This window comes from Protopterus annectens, chromosome 8.part0, assembly GCF_019279795.1.
Source record: "Protopterus annectens isolate FY-2018-M chromosome 8.part0, PAN1.0, whole genome shotgun sequence".
NCBI classification, from domain to species: domain Eukaryota; kingdom Metazoa; phylum Chordata; order Ceratodontiformes; family Protopteridae; genus Protopterus; species Protopterus annectens.
Genome location: NC_056741.1, coordinates 1,753,801,228 through 1,753,821,151, shown reverse-complemented (window position 1 = coordinate 1,753,821,151; position 19,924 = coordinate 1,753,801,228). Strand labels below are relative to the sequence as shown.

The 19,924-nt window shown below is 35.6% G+C and overlaps 1 protein-coding gene across 1 annotated transcript in view; it reads left to right on the top strand.

Annotated features, from left to right (window-relative positions):
* Positions 1 to 18,079, top strand: part of LOC122809619 (cytochrome P450 2J6-like) — a 691,727-nt gene extending 673,648 nt beyond the window's left edge. The window contains exon 9 of the mRNA XM_044081252.1: positions 17,529 to 18,079. Within this exon, the coding sequence (XP_043937187.1) occupies positions 17,529 to 17,716 (188 nt within the window). The 3' untranslated portion in view covers positions 17,717 to 18,079. The remainder of the gene's footprint in view (positions 1 to 17,528) is intronic.
* Positions 18,080 to 19,924: the final 1,845 nt, after the last annotated feature.

The window sequence follows — 19,924 nt, the reverse complement described above, 5'->3', positions numbered from 1 at the left end:
AAGATCAAGTAAAATTTTATATACATTTTATATAAAGATATAGAGCAAAGTGGGAAACCACTTTGTATCTACATACGATGTGGTAGGAGTAAAGGCATACAAACTGATAAAGTATGTATAGATTCTAAAATTTATTCTCAGATACAACAGATTACAGATATATTTACAAAATCTTATACAAGTCAGTTTGGCTCCACAAAGGGGGGGATAAATTGCCCTATTAACATCCAGGTAACTTCAGATAATACAAAAAAATAGATTATATTGAAAAAGAACTACACAAACTTGACCCAAACAAGGTACAAGATCTTCCTTTTTTTTACATTAACAATGTTCATATGTCTGTTATGTACTTGGAGCTTTTCTCCCCGGGCCTCCGCTGAAAATGGACATGTATCCAGTCGGACTCTCCCGGTTAACAAATGTAAAATAAATAAATAAATAATACAGGAAGGAGACAGAATTAACAATAATTACCTTTGCACACCTCAGATGAAATTTGCAGTACAATTATATGTTATTCACTAGGTCATTTAAGTATGGGGATATTCCTCAAGATTAGAAACATGCATTTATTAAACCAGTCTTTAAGGGAAAAGGGGATAAGAGAAACATAGTCATACAGACCCATACATTAATTTACTTTCTTGTTGTAGAAAATAATGGAAAAGGTTATCTAAACTGAAGGGTGACTGCTTAATATAGTACCTAGTAATTGAACTGTAGATTCATTTAAGGACTTGGCTACATTGGTAGATCTAAGTTTTGAGCTTTTCTAATCATATCACATAATTAGTTGATGAGAGTTCTAGGTTATAGTAAAAAGATTTATAAAGTCTAGGAAATCAGAAATTATGAAACCATTACTTGTAAACTACATTATACCCAAACTAGAGTATGGAATAACAATATAGAGACCTAAAAAACAAACATGAGTAATTTAAAGAGTACAGCAGAAATATAACAAAGTCAACCACAGATGTGAAAATTTAAGTTATTATGAAAAACAAACTATCTGAACTGTTACAGTGTCTCACATAGATATTTAAGAATATAGGACATTTAGAGACAACTACTTCTGGGAAGGTTTGGGTTTCATCAAAAATAATAGAGAATCTTCAGTCAACCTGTAGAGAAGATTATATAGGAATGACAGGTTCTCTGACAGAGTAGCTGGCACATGGACTAGACTAACAAATTATATTAAAGCAAGCACTGGTTTATATATTTTAAGAACAACTTGGCCAGTTATTATGGGAATGAATGTTCTGGTATACCAGCAGGCTAGAAAGGCATTATTGTCCAAGCCTGAAATATAAAGAGTTACATGTATTGGTAGCATATTTAAGTAAACTTTAAAATTATTTTTTATTAGTCCTGTTGCTCTTATTACTGCTGGAACTGTATGGGTGTCTTCTTCTCACATTGCTATTGTTCATACCTCTCAATCTCTTAAAACAAGAAATGTGAACAAAGACCAGAAATAATGGGGGGGGGGGAGCAAAGGCCCAAAAATAGTGACGCATTTTAAATATCGCTCATATAAACATAGAAAGCTGGTAGAATAACAACATTTGTGTTAGCATCCATTTTCACATTTTCAGAAGGATAGGAAGTCTGAAATTCAAATATATGTCATTATTTAATGAATTCAGTCCTCAATGACTTGCCAGAAAACCAGAAATTTTATGAGAAGCAGTCAAAAAATAGGAGGTAAAAATCTGGACAGTTGAGAGATTTGCCATAGTTTCTGTTTCAAAATCCTGGTATTTTATGATTTTGTGTTTCTTAGTATATAAAACATTATAATTGATGGGTATAACTATTTCAGTGATTAATGCCACTTTTGTCCTATTTTCTTTGATTACTTTATTTGGTTTTCTTGTTTCGTTTTTCTTAATTGATGGTAATAGGTAATTCTATTTAATGGGAATATCTTAATTTACAGTAATGCTTTGTGGTTCATATTTCTAATGCTTCTCAGCTACTACTGCATTGTAACATTTGCCTTGCCACATTATTGTGCCTTTTAGTATTTAGAACCTCAGCTCCACAACCAGCAATGATACATTTAATGTTTCAAGTTCTGTAATACAGATCTTAAATTTGTCTGTTTCTTACATTTTTTCTATAGTCTTTGTAAGCCAACATGGGCATAGCCCACTCTCTTGAACTGCCATTATTAGCCTTTCATTTTTTTTTTTTCAAATTGCTTCTTCTTAAGTGTTCATGCAGCAACATGTGGTTGTTCCAAGAGGTATTTGTATTACTTTATATATTTTTTTAGGGAGTGGGGGGCTTTCATTTGCTGACTGACATTTACTTCTGACTTTACTTCCACATTTCTGTTCCCATGCCATTCTTAAATGCTTCTGCTAAACTAAGCAAATATGTCATCTCAGACTTATTTTCTTCTGAAATCTACTATTAGATTAGTAACATGTTGTTAATGTTATATATTGTTATGCAATGTAGCATGGTACTTGATAGTACTAGAGAGAGTTTTTTTTTTTTTTTGCTCTTCATCCTAAACATGAGGAGGATGCCAGATCTACCTACACCTTTGTACAGGTAGGTGTGTTTAGCATTTTGTTTCATTCTGTCAGGTGCCTGAAATACTTGCAGTTTGACTCTCAGATCCATTTGTGTCCCTTAGAGGTTGGAAATGAATTTCATTTACAGCTTTCATGACTTATCTGCAGAATGAGAAAGCAGAAATACTCATAATCCCATTTTTTATATGAGTGCATTATAAATAATATGTTGTACTAGTGATTGCCTGTCCTCTGTAAGGTAAAAACAATAATAATCCTATTAGTTATCCCATGGATGCTTATATTTCTACATCATTTGTCACTCAAGTTATTAAACTTATGTTTCTGAGTAGTATCCCACAATTCTACTGGGAGTGGGAGGAGCTATGTTGCATTTGTTATGCAAAGCTTTATGCTTATTATGGGTCAGATTTTTTTAGCCAAATGTGGCTACATTTCAAGAACATTTGTACCTATTTTCAGTACCTGTAAGCATATATATAACAATGAAAATATGGTTCCATATATAGGTAATAAATAATATACAATATAGATTTGTCAGGCTTACAGGGGTTCCTACAACCAAGGCCAGCTGAAAAAACTGACCAACCAGTAATGGCAGAGTGAGGGCATACTGGCTCATAAGGCAGGATCCTGTATGTATCTTAACTAATATAATAAGGAAGTATATGCTATAGCTAACAATGAGGGCACTTCTTGATGTTTCTATAGTTGAGATGAATCCTACACAATAAAACTACCAGGACAGAGAGAGACAGAAAACTAAACCAAGACCAGCACAAAAGCTGAGCACTGAGGAACACTAAGCCAAAATACTCTGAGTTCCAAGGCCCTGAACCTGGGAATGTCAAACAAAGCAAGCACTGGAGACAACTAGTGTTAGAGAAGCAGATGAGACCACAGGCTGGGCCAATAGGTAGAACAGTCAATAGTTTAGAGAGAGACAGAGAGATAAAGAAAACTAAAACCATGCTCCAGTGCCCCAGATAATCTACCCTCAGATTACCAAAAAATTGCCACCAACAGTATCTCAGTATCTCTTACCCCATAAGCATACTTCTAAATAGATCCATACTTGGGTCCTATATCCCCAAAACCTGGAAAAAGGCCTTCATTCTCCCCCTCCATAAAGGTAGCAATAACACTGACATCAATAACTTCCATCCCATTGCAATTCTTTCTCCAATCTCCAAAATCCTAGAAGAATCCATCACTAGACAACTTCTCCAATACCTTTTAGACAACCAAATATTCTCACCAGCACAACATGGCTTCAGGCCAGGCCATAGCACTACAAGTGCCATTCTTGCCTTTATGGATGCTATAAACAGAGCCTGTGACACTGGTAAAATTGTCTCCACTGTCTTCCTTGACCTAACCAAAGTCTTGACACCATTTCTCACCCTCTACTCCTCACCCAACTGTCTAAGATCAGTCTTTCCCCCCATAATCTAAACTGTTTTTCTAGTTATCTAAACAAAAGGCAACAAGATGTTAGATGGCAAAACTCCATCTCTCCCTTCCTCATCACTTCAACTGGCATTTCCCAAGGGACCATACTTGGACCAATCCTATTTAGTATATTCATCAAAAATTTCCAATCATCACTATCTCTAGAATCTGTCATTCAGTATGCAGACGACCCTTCTATCATCTGCTCTGCCAACTCTATCTCAGACTTACTAATATTAACTCAGAAGGCCTTCTCCTCCACTGAATCCTGGATGCACAATAATCACCTAGCCCTGAGCCCTAAGAAATCCAAAATCATAATTTTCTCCCCTAAAAAAACAACCCTCATAAATAAGACACTATTCACTATATTTTCCCTCAATAAATCAATGATTGAAGTTGTTAGTCACACAACGCTACCTGGAGTCACTATTGATGAACTCATGAAATTTGATCTTCACTATATTTTCCCTCAATAAATCAATGATTGAAGTTGTTAGTCACACAACGCTACCTGGAGTCACTATTGATGAACTCATGAAATTTGATCTTCATATACAACATAATATTAGCAAAACACATTTAAAGCTTGTAACACTTTATAGACATAATCGCTTCCTAAAGCCATCAACAAGAACATACCTCCTACCCTGTCTCCTCAACGGTCCCCCTCTACTTATTAATATCCAAAGCTTTTCTAAACTCAAACTAGAGACATGCTATAATAAAACTGTCAAATTCGCAACCAACTCCAAATACTGCACCCATCAATACACTGCCCTCAAATCACTTAATTGGCTAGAAGTACCAAACACTCTCTCCTACTTACAATGAACCACAGCTCACAAAATTCTTTTCAACCCCCAAGATTGTCCTGCCCTGAACTCAAATTTCAGCTGCTGCATCCCAAACAGACCCCTTAGATCAGGAGACCAAATACTCCTACAGTCCATAAACCAAACCTCGCACCTGGCCAGCTTCTTTACTCATTCTCAATAGCGAAGAACTGGAGTGCTTTACCTCTATCCATCAGAACAACTCAAAATCCTTCCCATTTTAACATTTCCCTATATAATTATCTTCATGCTAGAATTGTACTTGCACCAAACCACCCTAGAACACGTCTCACTCCCTATTCTCTCATCATCATTGTTTTTGTAAGACAATGCTACTGTACAAAGAGTAAACACAACAAGCTATATAGATAGCTATATAAAAAGCATGTCTATTTTTTTCTTTTTCATATTATATGTTATCTTAAGTTTGTTTTTCTTGCCGACTCTGTACACTTTTTTATGTCTGATCTAAATTAATTTAATGTCACTTTCTGCTATTGCATATATTGTATGTTATGATACTATTGCAATTTATTGTATGGTATTATACTATTGCATATATTGGAGGTTTTCTCCCCGGGCCTCTACTGAAAATGGACATATATCCAGTTAGACTAGCCAGGTCAACAAATGTAAAATAAAATAAATAAATACTTACTTATACTAATTGCTTAAGATTGTACTAAAGCTGGTATCATACACCCACTCTGGTTTTCTCAACCATTTGTAAATACCTGTTGCTTGTAACTTCTTTGACATTTCTCTGCAATTTTCACGTAATTTGCTTATAATTGCCACTGTAATTTTTCTTTTTTTATATACTTCAACTAACATATATATTTGTACTGTGGAGCTTTGTTTCCCCGGCCTCCACTGAAAATGTGTACCTCCAGCCCAGTGGGCTTTCCCAGTAAACAAAAGCAAATAAATAAATACGGGCAGAGGAAGTGAAAGATGTCTTTTTCACTTGGGTGAATGGAATTGTAGGCCCCTGCCACAACTGGTGAGACAGTAGAAATTAAACTCAGAACCTGTTATTTGTAGAGAGACTCCAAGAAGAAGTGATGGCCTGAAGAGTGAAAGGCACCACATTCATTCTAGTTTCTTAATCTCTGATCCAAACAGGGAACTGGGAGAAGAAGAGCCTGACCAAGAGCTGGGAACTCACGCTCATAACCACTACACCTTAAGATCCAATTCACTGCAGCACTAAAATCTGTCATTAGGCAGGCTGTTCAAACCCTTCTACTTCATGAAACCATAGCTGTGTTCAACTCAGTATTCCTTAACATGCAAAATGAACTAAACCCAATAAGAACTAAAAGAATTAAGTGAAATCCAGCAGCCTGGCATTCAAAAGTACTAAATTGCTCATGAAAGAGAGAAACATAGCCTGGAAAAATGGAAGTAAGTTAAAAACATAGCAATGCTATACATATCTCAGAAACTCTACTAAAAATCAAATACAAATTGATAAAAAATACTATATTAATATACAAGAATTAACTTATAATAATCCCAAAGTTTTTTAACAACAATCAACCAGCTGTTAAATACCAGTACACCAACACAACCTACTACTACTTCATCTAACCATACTGACAGCATAGCCAGAGAATTCAATACTCACTTTATCCAGGGGGTAACCTCTCTTATTAAACCTTCAGCACAGGCAGACACAGGTTCCTCCCCTCCCTTGTCCTTACAGTGACTCATTTTCACAGTATGAAACTGAGAATAATGGAATCAACCTCTTGACTTCAAAAAACAGCTGGTTCACAGTGAAAGACCATGATCTTCAACACTACTTCCCACATAAAACACTGGGCTTGTACTTGTTAGCCCCAAAACACTTGCACTCAAACCAGTCTTAATTTAATGAAAAATCTATTAACTGACCTTAAAACTGTCGCTCATCTAGTCAGGATGTAATAGACGAGTCTTTGTGGGTTCTGTTCAAGCAGCTTTATTATGTACAAACATATCACGAGTGAAGCTTATTAACTTTAACATAGGTAACTTATATACAAACTAGCTACATTCATTTTTACATGCTCACTCTCTGGCTGCACTTTCAAAATGGCACTGAGTATAGCACGTGCCTGCTATTTATTTATGCACGTCCAGTCCTTGATATGCTTCTTAAAGGCACAGCACACACACTGTGTTCTGTAAAAAAACAACCAAGCTTACAGTAGATAGCATGCAATCTGAGTACTTAAAAATTGCTGCTGATGCCCCTGCTTTTCCTACCTTTATCCTAATCAATTGCTCTGTCACCAAAAGCTATATCCCAACTCTATGGAAAATGTGCTATATTCTTCCTCTCCATAAAGATAGAAACTCAAATGAGCTCTCAAACTTTGAACCTATAGCCATACTGTCACTACTCTCAAAAATTCTGCAGAAGTGTGCCCATTCTCAACACCTCCTCACTTTCTCCTACACAACTTGGTTTCTGTACTTTTCGGAGTATATGTACAGTTGTCCATAGTTTTATATTGTCTATTAACCAATAATAAAACTCTGGGAACTTAGTCTCAACAGTTTTCCAAAATTTATCCACGCTTTCAGTATGATATCCCACCGGAAACTGCTTCAGAAACTAACTTACCTAAGAACATAAACTTTATCTTGGTTCTCCACATACCTCTCAAATAGGCAACAGGAAGTAAAATGGCAAAATGACATCTCCTCTTTCTTTCCCATTACAGTGGATATCTCTCAAGTATCCATTTTAGATCCCCTGTTGTTCAGTATATACATTAATGAGCTCCACCTAGCTTCTAAACAAGCCATTATCATACAATACACAGACAATTCAACAATCATCTTTTCTGTTAAAAGCATAGAGAAATTAAAACAACTTACCAAAGAGTTGCATTTAAATAACTGCAAAATAATTTCAAACTCACTTCTTCTAACAACACCAACATAGAACTAGTAAGTCACACTAACCTTCTAGGAGTCACTATTAATGAAAGCTTAAAATGTAATCATCACAAAAAACACCCACCAAAAATGAGGTGCAGTCTACAAGGTCAAACAATACCTCACAGAAAATTCCAGAAAAGGTATTCCTAAACCATTTTCATCTCTATGCTACTTTTCAAGGCTCCCATTTTGATTAACTTACAATTCACTCAACTCCCACTCCTGTAGCAATACTATAATAAGGTGGCATAATTTACCACTGATCATCATTATAGGACACATCACTGTCTAGCCTTAAACAACTTCACAATATCTCAGAAACTCTACTAAAAATCAAATACAAATTGATAAAAAATACTATATTAATATACAAGAATTAACTTATAATAATCCCAAAGTTTTTTAACAACAATCAACCAGCTGTTAAATACCAGTACACCAACACAACCTACTACTACTTCATCTAACCATACTGACAGCATAGCCAGAGAATTCAATACTCACTTTATCCAGGGGGTAACCTCTCTTATTAAACCTTCAGCACAGGCAGACACAGGTTCCTCCCCTCCCTTGTCCTTACAGTGACTCATTTTCACAGTATGAAACTGAGAATAATGGAATCAACCTCTTGACTTCAAAAAACAGCTGGTTCACAGTGAAAGACCATGATCTTCAACACTACTTCCCACATAAAACACTGGGCTTGTACTTGTTAGCCCCAAAACACTTGCACTCAAACCAGTCTTAATTTAATGAAAAAAATCTATTAACTGACCTTAAAACTGTCGCTCATCTAGTCAGGATGTAATAGACGAGTCTTTGTGGGTTCTGTTCAAGCAGCTTTATTATGTACAAACATATCACGAGTGAAGCTTATTAACTTTAACATAGGTAACTTATATACAAACTAGCTACATTCATTTTTACATGCTCACTCTCTGGCTGCACTTTCAAAATGGCACTGAGTATAGCACGTGCCTGCTATTTATTTATGCACGTCCAGTCCTTGATATGCTTCTTAAAGGCACAGCACACACACTGTGTTCTGTAAAAAAACAACCAAGCTTACAGTAGATAGCATGCAATCTGAGTACTTAAAATTGCTGCTGATGCCCCTGCTTTTCCTACCTTTATCCTAATCAATTGCTCTGTCACCAAAAGCTATATCCCAACTCTATGGAAAATGTGCTATATTCTTCCTCTCCATAAAGATAGAAACTCAAATGAGCTCTCAAACTTTGAACTTATAGCCATACTGTCACTACTCTCAAAAATTCTGCAGAAGTGTGCCCATTCTCAACACCTCCTCACTTTCTCCTACACAACTTGGTTTCTGTACTTTTCGGAGTATATGTACAGTTGTCCATAGTTTTATATTGTCTATTAACCAATAATAAAACTCTGGGAACTTAGTCTCAACAGTTTTCCAAAATTTATCCATGCTTTCAGTATGATATCCCACCGGAAACTGCTTCAGAAACTAACTTACCTAAGAACATAAACTTTATCTTGGTTCTCCACATACCTCTCAAATAGGCAACAGGAAGTAAAATGGCAAAATGACATCTCCTCTTTCTTTCCCATTACAGTGGATATCTCTCAAGTATCCATTTTAGATCCCCTGTTGTTCAGTATATACATTAATGAGCTCCACCTAGCTTCTAAACAAGCCATTATCATACAATACACAGACAATTCAACAATCATCTTTTCTGTTAAAAGCATAGAGAAATTAAAACAACTTACCAAAGAGTTGCATTTAAATAACTGCAAAATAATTTCAAACTCACTTCTTCTAACAACACCAACATAGAACTAGTAAGTCACACTAACCTTCTAGGAGTCACTATTAATGAAAGCTTAAAATGTAATCATCACAAAAAACACCCACCAAAAATGAGGTGCAGTCTACAAGGTCAAACAATACCTCACAGAAAATTCCAGAAAAGGTATTCCTAAACCATTTTCATCTCTATGCTACTTTACAAGGCTCCCATTTTGATTAACTTACAATTCACTCAACTCCCACTCCTGTAGCAATACTATAATAAGGTGGCATAATTTACCACTGATCATCATTATAGGACACATCACTGTCTAGCCTTAAACAACTTCACTGGTTAGAGCTAAGGCATTACCTTTCACTTTTTCAACTAGTCATTTCCTATAAACTCATCTATTATCAAGACAAATGCCTAGTTGGAAAAATATTCTCAAACGTTATAACCCAAATAGACAGCTCAGAACCACTGGTAAAATGTTATTACCTGTTACAAAAACTAACAGCTGTTGACTCTTTCCTGGCCAAAAATTTGGATCTCCCTTCTTCCCACTGTCTAAGAAACACAGCAAACACCAACTCTTTTAAAGAGAATGCCTAAAGGATACTTGACCCAGTTCATGTACAACTCTTGGATGATAATTGTCCTGCCCCTTACTATCTCCTATTCTTTCGAAGTACTATGCTCTTAGTTACTGGTTCAGTATCTTCTCCTTGTCCTCTGCTGCTCCTATTTCATCCTTCTACCTATCCCAAAACATTCCATCTCACTTCTTAGTCCTCTGTGTCATCCTTTACTCTCCTACTACCAAGTTCTTTTCCAAATATTTTTCATAGCTCGTTAGATGCTGCTGCTATTAATTAATGATACCCTGTTTAAATGTTGTATATATTGATTACTTGTATACCTCTGTATAATGTATTTTTTATGTAATAGGTTCATAGGTTGGTAGTAAGCTATTGGCCCTAGGGCCTATACAAGCCTAGCCATAACAATTACCTGGATATTTCTTCCCACAATATTTACTTCCCTGGACCCCTGTCTAGCAGGGCGACTGACATGATCCCCGGGGTGAATTTTTATTCTCCCATCCAATCGTCAAGGTTCCTTTTGAAGAGAGCCAAGGAGGTGCTCTGCTTGACATGTATGGGCAGTCTATTCCAGATTATGGGAAGTCTCTCTTTTTTTGGGGGGAGATTTTCTCCCTATTAAAAGTTTCATAGCTCATTACTTAATGCGCTATTAATTCATGATAATATGTCTATATTTTTTTATATTTGTTGATTACTTGTATATTTATGTTTATTATTTTATTTATGTAATGGTGTAATTTTTTTCTGGAGCTTTTCTTCCCAGGCCACCACTGAGAAGGGGTAACTTTCTGTCCAGCTGGACTATCCTAGTAAATAAATCAATAAATAAATATAAATAAACACAATTAGGTATTTTGCTGTTGTGAGTAAGAGTAAAGTGGTCAAAGAAGTAATAATTGAGAGTAAAGGTGAGGACAAAGCATAGGAAGCCATCTTTTGGGATCTGTGATTATGCTGGCAACCCAGATCATGAATGGCATTAAGATTCAAAACAGACACTGGGGAAATATAGCAATAATGCCACAGGTTGCAAATACAAGCATCTCAAAATGTCTACAGTTGGTCAAAGCAGAAACAGACGTAAATAGCCCTACCAAGAAGCTTAGATGTCTTGGAAAGTTCCAGCCATTGAGTGAGTGGAAAGGATGCAAATACAAGTTTTGGATCTATGTGTCATTAGCCCTTTACTTAAATAATCTACTGCTGAGCTGAGCTTCTGTGTGTCATTTGGGTCTAATTGCCAGAAGTAATAAAATAAAATAAGTACTAACATATTTGGTGATATTAGACTCCTAAAACATGAGACAAAAATATTTATTTGAAATCCAGTGCAGTTCTCCATACTCCCACTACACAGAGAAGAGCCCATGGGGGGCATTGAAAGAGTTACAGAAACTACAGACTGGTTTACTCCAGTAGTACCAGTGATAAAGAATAATGATAAAGTGAAGATTTGTTTTGATCTAAAGCATTTAAATGATACTTTAAGTAACAAACAGGTATTGTGTACATCAGCTGCATCAAGTAGCTTTTGATAAGTGCCTAGCTGATGCAAGTAGCAGTCTTTAAGGTGGAAAAATCATGATGGATGACATTTTGGTGCTGGACCTGGTCATGGTGGATGATATTTTGAAGCTTGGTCCTGATAAAGAGTTACACAATGACAGGCTAAAGGCAGTGCTTCAGGCTATTAAAGAGTCAGTACTAAAACTAAATAAAATAGATTGTTGCTTTGGCAAGACTGAAATTGACTTCTTTGGGGACTGTATCAGTGGAAATAACATTACACCATATCCAATTAAAGTATATATGTATGTCTTTATGCATTTATATTTGTTGACTGGGATAGTCTGACTAGGCAAAACCCTTTTTTAGTTGTGGCGTAGGGAGAAAAGCTCCATGTTTAGATATTAAAACATAAAACCTTAGCAACATAGCATGTGATTATGATTTATTAAACTACACAAAATGAGTTTGTGAGGTACAAAGTTTCCAAAAACATACATAGGCATGAAAAGGAAAATAAACAAATGTCATGCATATGATTTATACAAAACAGGGGGCAGGAATTCAAACATTGGGCTATACATAAGTAGAAGAGAATGGTTATAAGTGTATGCAGTTAGAGTGATGAGGTGGTGTGATTATCTAGGTGTAGAGCAGGGACATAACAAATAATCGGACAGGTATTGTTTTAAGTCTGACTTTAAAGGATTTCAGTTATTTTAGTTATTGCAGTTCAGCCAGTATGTTGTTCCACACTTGAGTAAAGTGAGATGCCAACTATGGGTTTTGGATTTACTATGAATTAAGAGTAATGTAAAAACTGTAATTGAAGTTACAAGTCCAGGTAATATCAAGGAACTGGAAAAACAAAAATACTTAGCATGGTAAACTATCTGGGCAAGTTTCTGCCAATAATGCCAACTGTGATTCATCCTTTAACCAAAGTTGAAAGGTGGTCCTGTCAAAGTTGAAAAGAAATGTCTAACAGGAGTATGGATATATGAACACTTCTCACATTGCCTATTGGACCTAGACAATTTCCAGATAAAAACAGATCAGAAATCATTAATACCTCTTTTAAACTTGTTGGCTTGGGCAAAATTACTCCAGGATCTCAGTGGCTATTGACGAGACTCATACAATTCAATTTAAAAGCTGTTTATGTTTCAAGAAAACAAGTTATAATGTCAAATTCCCTGTCCAGAAGTCTACTAACAGAAATAGTTCAATTAGACGCTGAAGAAGATACAATTGTATGTGCACAGGCCATGATAGCTAGTAGTCCGGTTACTTCCAATATGATGGATATCCTTAGCTAAACAACTAATGAAGATGCAGACCTACAGACTATACTTGACAATATCTATGATGGATTGCTAAGAACATGGACATAGATAATGTATTTTATACATAACTTAATTGTAAGATCTCATTTCTCAAAGCATGAGGGTATCTTGTACTGATATTGGATTGTAGTGCCAACTTCACAAAGAACAGAAGTCCTGACATTAATCCAGGGAAGGCATCAAGTGTTGACCAAGTGCAGAGAAAGAGAACAAAAAATGTGAAGACCAAATATTAATGGTGATATAATCAAGTTTGCTTCTAAATGTCAGTTCTGTACTGAAGACATGCCTACTGAAATGAATGCCCCAAACTGCGTTACCATTGCCAAAAGGCCATGACAACAAATTGTCGAAAATTTGCGTGAGAACAATGCAAAAGTGATGTTACCAAAGAGACACTGAAACAGTCAACTAACTTCTGAAAAACAGTCTTACAATGAAGTATGTGTAAAAATCCATTGTTTGTCTCTGATATTTGTCAATTTTAGACAATATTTTCCAGATGAGAGAATTTCTATCAAACTTGACACTGAAAATATCCCTCACCTCTTGTTGTCAGTGTTTCAGTAATTCACAAAGGAGCATTGTTTTGTCCATACAAAATCATGTATGCATTATTAACGAGCCACCAGTGACAGAGACCGAACAGTGTAAATCGCTAAAAAGATTCTAGACCAGTCAGATTGCAGCTAGCTTCTGTGATTTGAATGGCATTAATGCATCCAGTAAAACTAATGTTGAGCAGACAATCTGACCCACCAACACCATCCCAACACTTGAGACAAAGGTGTTGCCTAAAAAGGGTCTATATCAGAACATTGAAGTATTAAAACTTCGAATATTCTGATATCGAACACTATCCAGTGAACGCTAAGAATAGTGAAGCTGCAGAACAGCAAATTATTTCCACAGGAAAGAATTCGGTTGGCCATTATTGTGGCTTTGCTATTCTTAGCGCTGTGGTGGAAAGTTACAGGTTGGGTTCAGGTAAGTGTACAATTGTTTGTATGTTAGGGTTAGGGGCGGGTTAAGTGAGTTAAGGTTAGGGCGTGGGTTAGCTGTGTGTGTGATAGTGACAGACTTTAGGGTTGGGGCAGTTTAAGTGAGTTAGGGTTAGGGCGCGGGTTAGGTGAGTGTGCGATAGTGACGGACCTTAGGGTTAGGGTTTGGGTTAAGGTAAGTGGGTAGATAGCAGTGTATGTTTAGTTTAGTGTAGCATTAGATGTAGGAATTTAAGTGTACGTGTGTGGTTGCTGTTTGTTTGATGTGCTTGTGTTGTGTGCATGTGTTTCGGAGCAGCAAACTTTGTCCATGGGAAAAGATTTGCTGTTCTGAATGTTCAATATTTTCATGTTTAGATGTTTTGGGGCCGATGAAAAATAGCATTCGCTATTTTCATCTTTCGATAATTTCATATAAATGCCCTAAAAACACCCCATATGGGAGTGGACAACAAAATTATCAAAGAGCTATATCTCCACACAATCGCCTCCCTATGTTCAATTATCAGTCTCAAGAAAGAATTATGATTTATTGATTCCTCAAGATCAAAAACTGTAAGTCAAGAAACATTTAAAGATATATTTTTGTTCAGGAGCAAGTCTCTTGATAAATCTGTTTGGGGGACTTTTCCCCAGTGAGGAAAAGTGAAAAAAAAAACTTAAAAGTGTACAACTGGTTTACATCATCCAATTAATTTCAGTTAAAGGAGCTGCAATCTTAAATCCTTAATGAAGAATCACTTGTCAGAAAATCCTACATGTGCAAGACTGACTGACTTAAACCCAGATCAGACTATCTGTCTCAAGTTAGGTGTAGGAAAGCGATAGGTAACAGGTATGACTGCTACCAAATCTACAAAACCAACATAGTATGTAATCTGAACAGAAAATGGAGGTACAGTAAAGATAAACAAATGACACATCCAGGCCTTTCCAGTGATGACTGAACAAAATAGTCAATAACCCTAACCAATTGAGACATGCCTATGAATAGGTGAATCAAAAGAAGCAAAATATGCTGGGGCAGGCGCTTCAGAGTCTGCTTATTGGACTAGTCACATTTCATCCTAAAGAGATATGTTGCTTAATAATGATTTATTACTCAAAAAGTGTAATTTTGCCTAAAAGTGACTCATTACCAGCTAAAAGAAGGTTTACCTACAGTGAATCATCACAAATGATAAGTTCCTTGTGATCACACCCTGTAAGAGTTACTTCATGCAGGTCAGAGATAAGTCTTCCTGTGAAGTAACAAGACCTATGAAAGTAAACGCACAGGTAAGTAATAAAATGACTGCTAAATGGAAAGTATGCTTAGAGACTATAAAAGCCAAACTATTTTAAGCTTCAATGCATATCGTAGATTACTGTGCAAATGTGTCAAAGTGTTTATAATATAGCATAATTTAAAATTAATTTTTAAAAAATATATGAAATATGCATGCAAATATATTAATGTGCAAATATGCATAGTACACTGCCTCTAAAGAGAATGCCATTCTCTTCTCATGGGAAGTGATCTGATGTTATCAGAGTATTGTGATGATCTGTCTGATCAGTGATAGACTGGCCATGGATGTTTAAAACCTAAAATAGTTGTATCCATAGTACATTAGTACATGGGGCAGTATTGAACCTAGTAGCCATTGAAAAGTTGACTGTGAACTTAGCGAGACACACATATTATTGTGCTATATATATATATATATATATATATATATATATATATATGTACTACATATTGAAAAAGTGGTTGCATAAATCAGACATGGTTAATAAAATGCAAGTCAGAACAAGTAAAGCTTGAGTGAAGCCACATAGTATCAGGGAACATATGCCATAATATTACACTCTCTGCAGAATATTCATGTAAGAGTGATCCTAATGTGCATTTTTTGCATTCATGCCAGAAGACTGGTGCCTTTCAGAAAATATCATCATTTGATTCAATATAAGAGACAACAAGAGTTAATCATACATCCTTAATTATCCAGGTGCAGTTTCTAGCATGTTGCTTAGTTTGTCATGCACTATTTTGCCAGTCTCTTTTAGACTTTTAAGTTTGTTCTTTTAGCATTGTTACATTTGTATTCTTATTGTACTCCTATATTGGTTCACAACTTAAATTTTGACCAGTGAATATCTACTAAAGTCAGAAAAGAATATTTTATAGCTCATCTAATTCTAAACTTTATATCTACCACCTATGAGGACATCATTATACTGTTTTAGAAAATGACCAAACTGCCACTCCAAGCCTTATGGACAAGTTAAAACAACAAAATTTGTTTATTTTACATTTACTAATTAGGTAAGTGCAGTGGTACAAAGAGCCTTTTCAAGAATGGCCTCGGGCCAAGAAGGCTTTATCGACATTTACAGTAAGAAGTAAAGAACAGTGATTGCAGGCGGTAACCAAAATGAACAACATGTATCTAGAAATCTGATAATAATAACTCTGTTTTTAACATAGGAACATAGAAATCAGACTAATACAATACTGAGTAACATACATCAGTGTCATTGATTAACTGTAGGTGTAAGAGGAAATAAAACACAAGAGTATGCAGAGAAACCTGGAGCAGAACATATCAGTTCAGAATAAACCATTTAAAAAACAAGATTCTTTAAAGAAGGGCAAATTACAACAAAATATCACCATGCCTTCCACAGATAACCCTTTCACAGCAAGCAGCCACCATCTTGGAAAGGTCTGTAAAACTGATCAACATTTAATTAACATAAATTAAAATGTCTGCAGGTTTACAAAGTCATAGTTTCAAAACAAGAACACTCTAAATGTTGCAAACTGTATATTTTTTTTCTTTTTGCAGGGGTCAAGCCCCCTACATCTCCCAATGTTGGGGAAAGCCCTCACATCTCTAAATACACAAGCCATTCAATATAAAAACTGCAAGAAAGAGCAGCCAAGCTAGCGTCTTCATTATCAAACACTTTAAACCTCCTGTAGTGGAGGTCCATGGAATATATGAAAATGACTTCTTAACAACATACCAGTGTTTCAGCTACACTGCTTCTGAATATCCATGACTTTTTGCTTTTTATGTCTTTGCAGGTATGTTCAAGACAATAAAACTAAATCCCACTAGCTGTAGATATTTTTTTTACCTTGCCAGTACAGCATAAGTGGATTGTTTGACTACACTTTAGAAACACAGAGCTTAAAATAAATCCTGATGTCCATAAACATTAGGATACCTACAAAATGTCCCAAATAATATCCATATGAAAGGGTAAAAAGGTCACATAGAAAACTATTCAGTAAATACTGCAAGAGCCAGCTAAGCCGAGTATTCACTGTAAAAACCTTAAAGCTCCTATAGTGGAGACCCATGAGATATATGCAAATCTTTAAGAGGTCATCTACATACATCCCATGGGCCTCTACTACAAGAATATATCTAAGTCATTGTCTTAACCTTAATTTTTCTTTTCAGATTTCTTTATTTTATATGACATGCTATGCTTTTTTACCTAATTGTCTTTCCTTTATTTTATTAAAGGTCCGAGGATTTGCTTAGGTGAGAACTTAGCTCGGATGGAAACATTCCTCTTCTTAACATCTTTACTGAAAAAGTTTGAATTCTCTTGGCCTGAAAAATCTATTGCACCCAACCTCATACCCAGGTTTGGAATAGTACAATCTCCGTATCCTTTCAAAGTGGGACTGAAAGGAAGATGGAACAATTAAGAGAGAAGAACATTTTAAAATTATTATTTTAATTAATTGTTACTGACATTTCTGAGTAAAACTTAACCATGGATACTGTTTAGTTTTCTTACAAAAAAATCAAATAAAATAAAGCTGGAATAATTCAGAATGTTATTTTTGTAAAGATGAATGTCTAAGTTGTTTTTATTGCTACAGTTCCATTTTTGCCCAGGTCTGAATATGTATAAATCTTTTAGTGAGAGCTTTTAAAGATAAAACAAATGATAAAGCGTTCCATGTTTGTTCATCGTTGGACAGTTTAACAAAACTAGTTTTATTTTTGAAAATTGTAAAAATATTGTTATTAAAATGTTTTGTAATATTTGGAGCTTTTCTACCTGGGCCTCCATTGAAAATGGGTTTCTACCCAGTTAGACATTCATGGTAATCAAATGTCAATAAATAAATAAATAAACAAAACTGAACTGAATGATATCAAAATGATTGACTCACCTTCAAGGTAGCCTATTTTTCTGTAGAAGGCAACTGCCTAATGTCATACTAGGAAAAGGCTTCACCCCCTGTGCTCTATGTTTGCTGCATTTCAAAGAAGGGGCAACATCTCGACCATAGCAATCTAGTTTAAGTACTAGCCAATTGCTACTATTTCAGTACTTGACCATCAAGCAACTAGAGTGATCCCTGACCCACTGCACTGAAATAAATTTATAGATCTGAAAAATGTTAGTAATGAGCTGTAACATAGTTAATAAGATAATTATCACATACATAATCTCTCCCTGTATTACCAGCTGTAACAGGTCTTTCAATATTACACTATCTTGTATACTTGATGGGGGAGGTGCAACTCTTTACAAGCATTAACATAATGAGTTAGAAAAACTATGAGGAAATAAATGTCTTATGCATTTATTTATTTATTTATGTTTCTTTATTTGCTGATTCGGGTAGACCACTGATCCAGAGGACCTATATCAGGTTCATCTCAGGAGAATGGCAGAACAAAGAAGAGAATGAGCTGCAAAACATATATATATATATATATATATATATATATATATATATATATATATATATATATATATATTTAAAATAACATTGTTTAACAATGCAATGACATTCTTGGGATGACATGATTATCTGAGTTGTGTTTATTCAAGTTGTTAATACTTCAGATTCTAACATACAGCTGCCACTGCCATGCTGCTCTGCTCCATGTTCACAACGTTTTAAAGACACTAAGTTTGCTGAACAATGTTACAAGCAGACTATGACTCCTGCTTAGAACTGAAATCAGCCAATCAGCATCCAATATGCATGATGCTAGACGCTGATCAGCTGACAGCAGTCCTGCTTCATGCCCTGTGCAGATTAAGTACATTAAAAGTTGAGGAATGGTTTAGGAGGTCCTTGTGCTCAAGCACTGTCACTAAAGTTAAATGAGGGCTTCATACCTCAGCAAAAGATCAGGTTATAGATAAAAACTGTTTGGATGAATTTAAGGTATCATAGTCATGTATACATCCTCACACCAGCCAACCACCTAACCCTCATTTGACACTGATAAACTGCATGCTGTTAACCAGTGAAAGCTCCAAAAAGCTAAGCTATCAGGAAATATTACTCTAACAGACTCTGTTCAATACAGCCACATGCAAATGGACCTTTGTCTTCCTCAAGTCATCTGTGAGTCTACCCAACCCAGTTGTAACACTAAAGATCATTCTTTGATGAACTGGAACAAGTCTGCCTGATAAAAAAAGAGTTTTTTTCTGGATTTTCCATCAGTCAGTCTATATCCCAGCTGACAATCTCATGTGATCATTACATTGTCAGGGAAAAGATATGAATGAAATGCCCAGAAGAGGTGTTTAACAGTGCGAGGAAGGATTTTAACACATTTACTCATGTGTGTGTATTTGTAAATTACCTGAAAATATGTCCTGACAGTCTCAATCCTTAAAGCAATGAACCTCTCCAGTGCACAAAAACAGACCTATATCAATACTGTTCCTGTCCAGTGCACAAAACACACCTATATGAGTACTGCACCTGTGCAGTGCACAAAACAGACCTATATCAATACTGTGTGTATTGCGTATGGTTTGGGAAAATATTATACAGTCACTACTAGTAAAGCATATGTTCTATAGTACTTTCCAAAAGGCAATATAGCTTTAGGCTGTGACACAAGACTGTAACAGTAACCTTCATTTTTATCCTCAC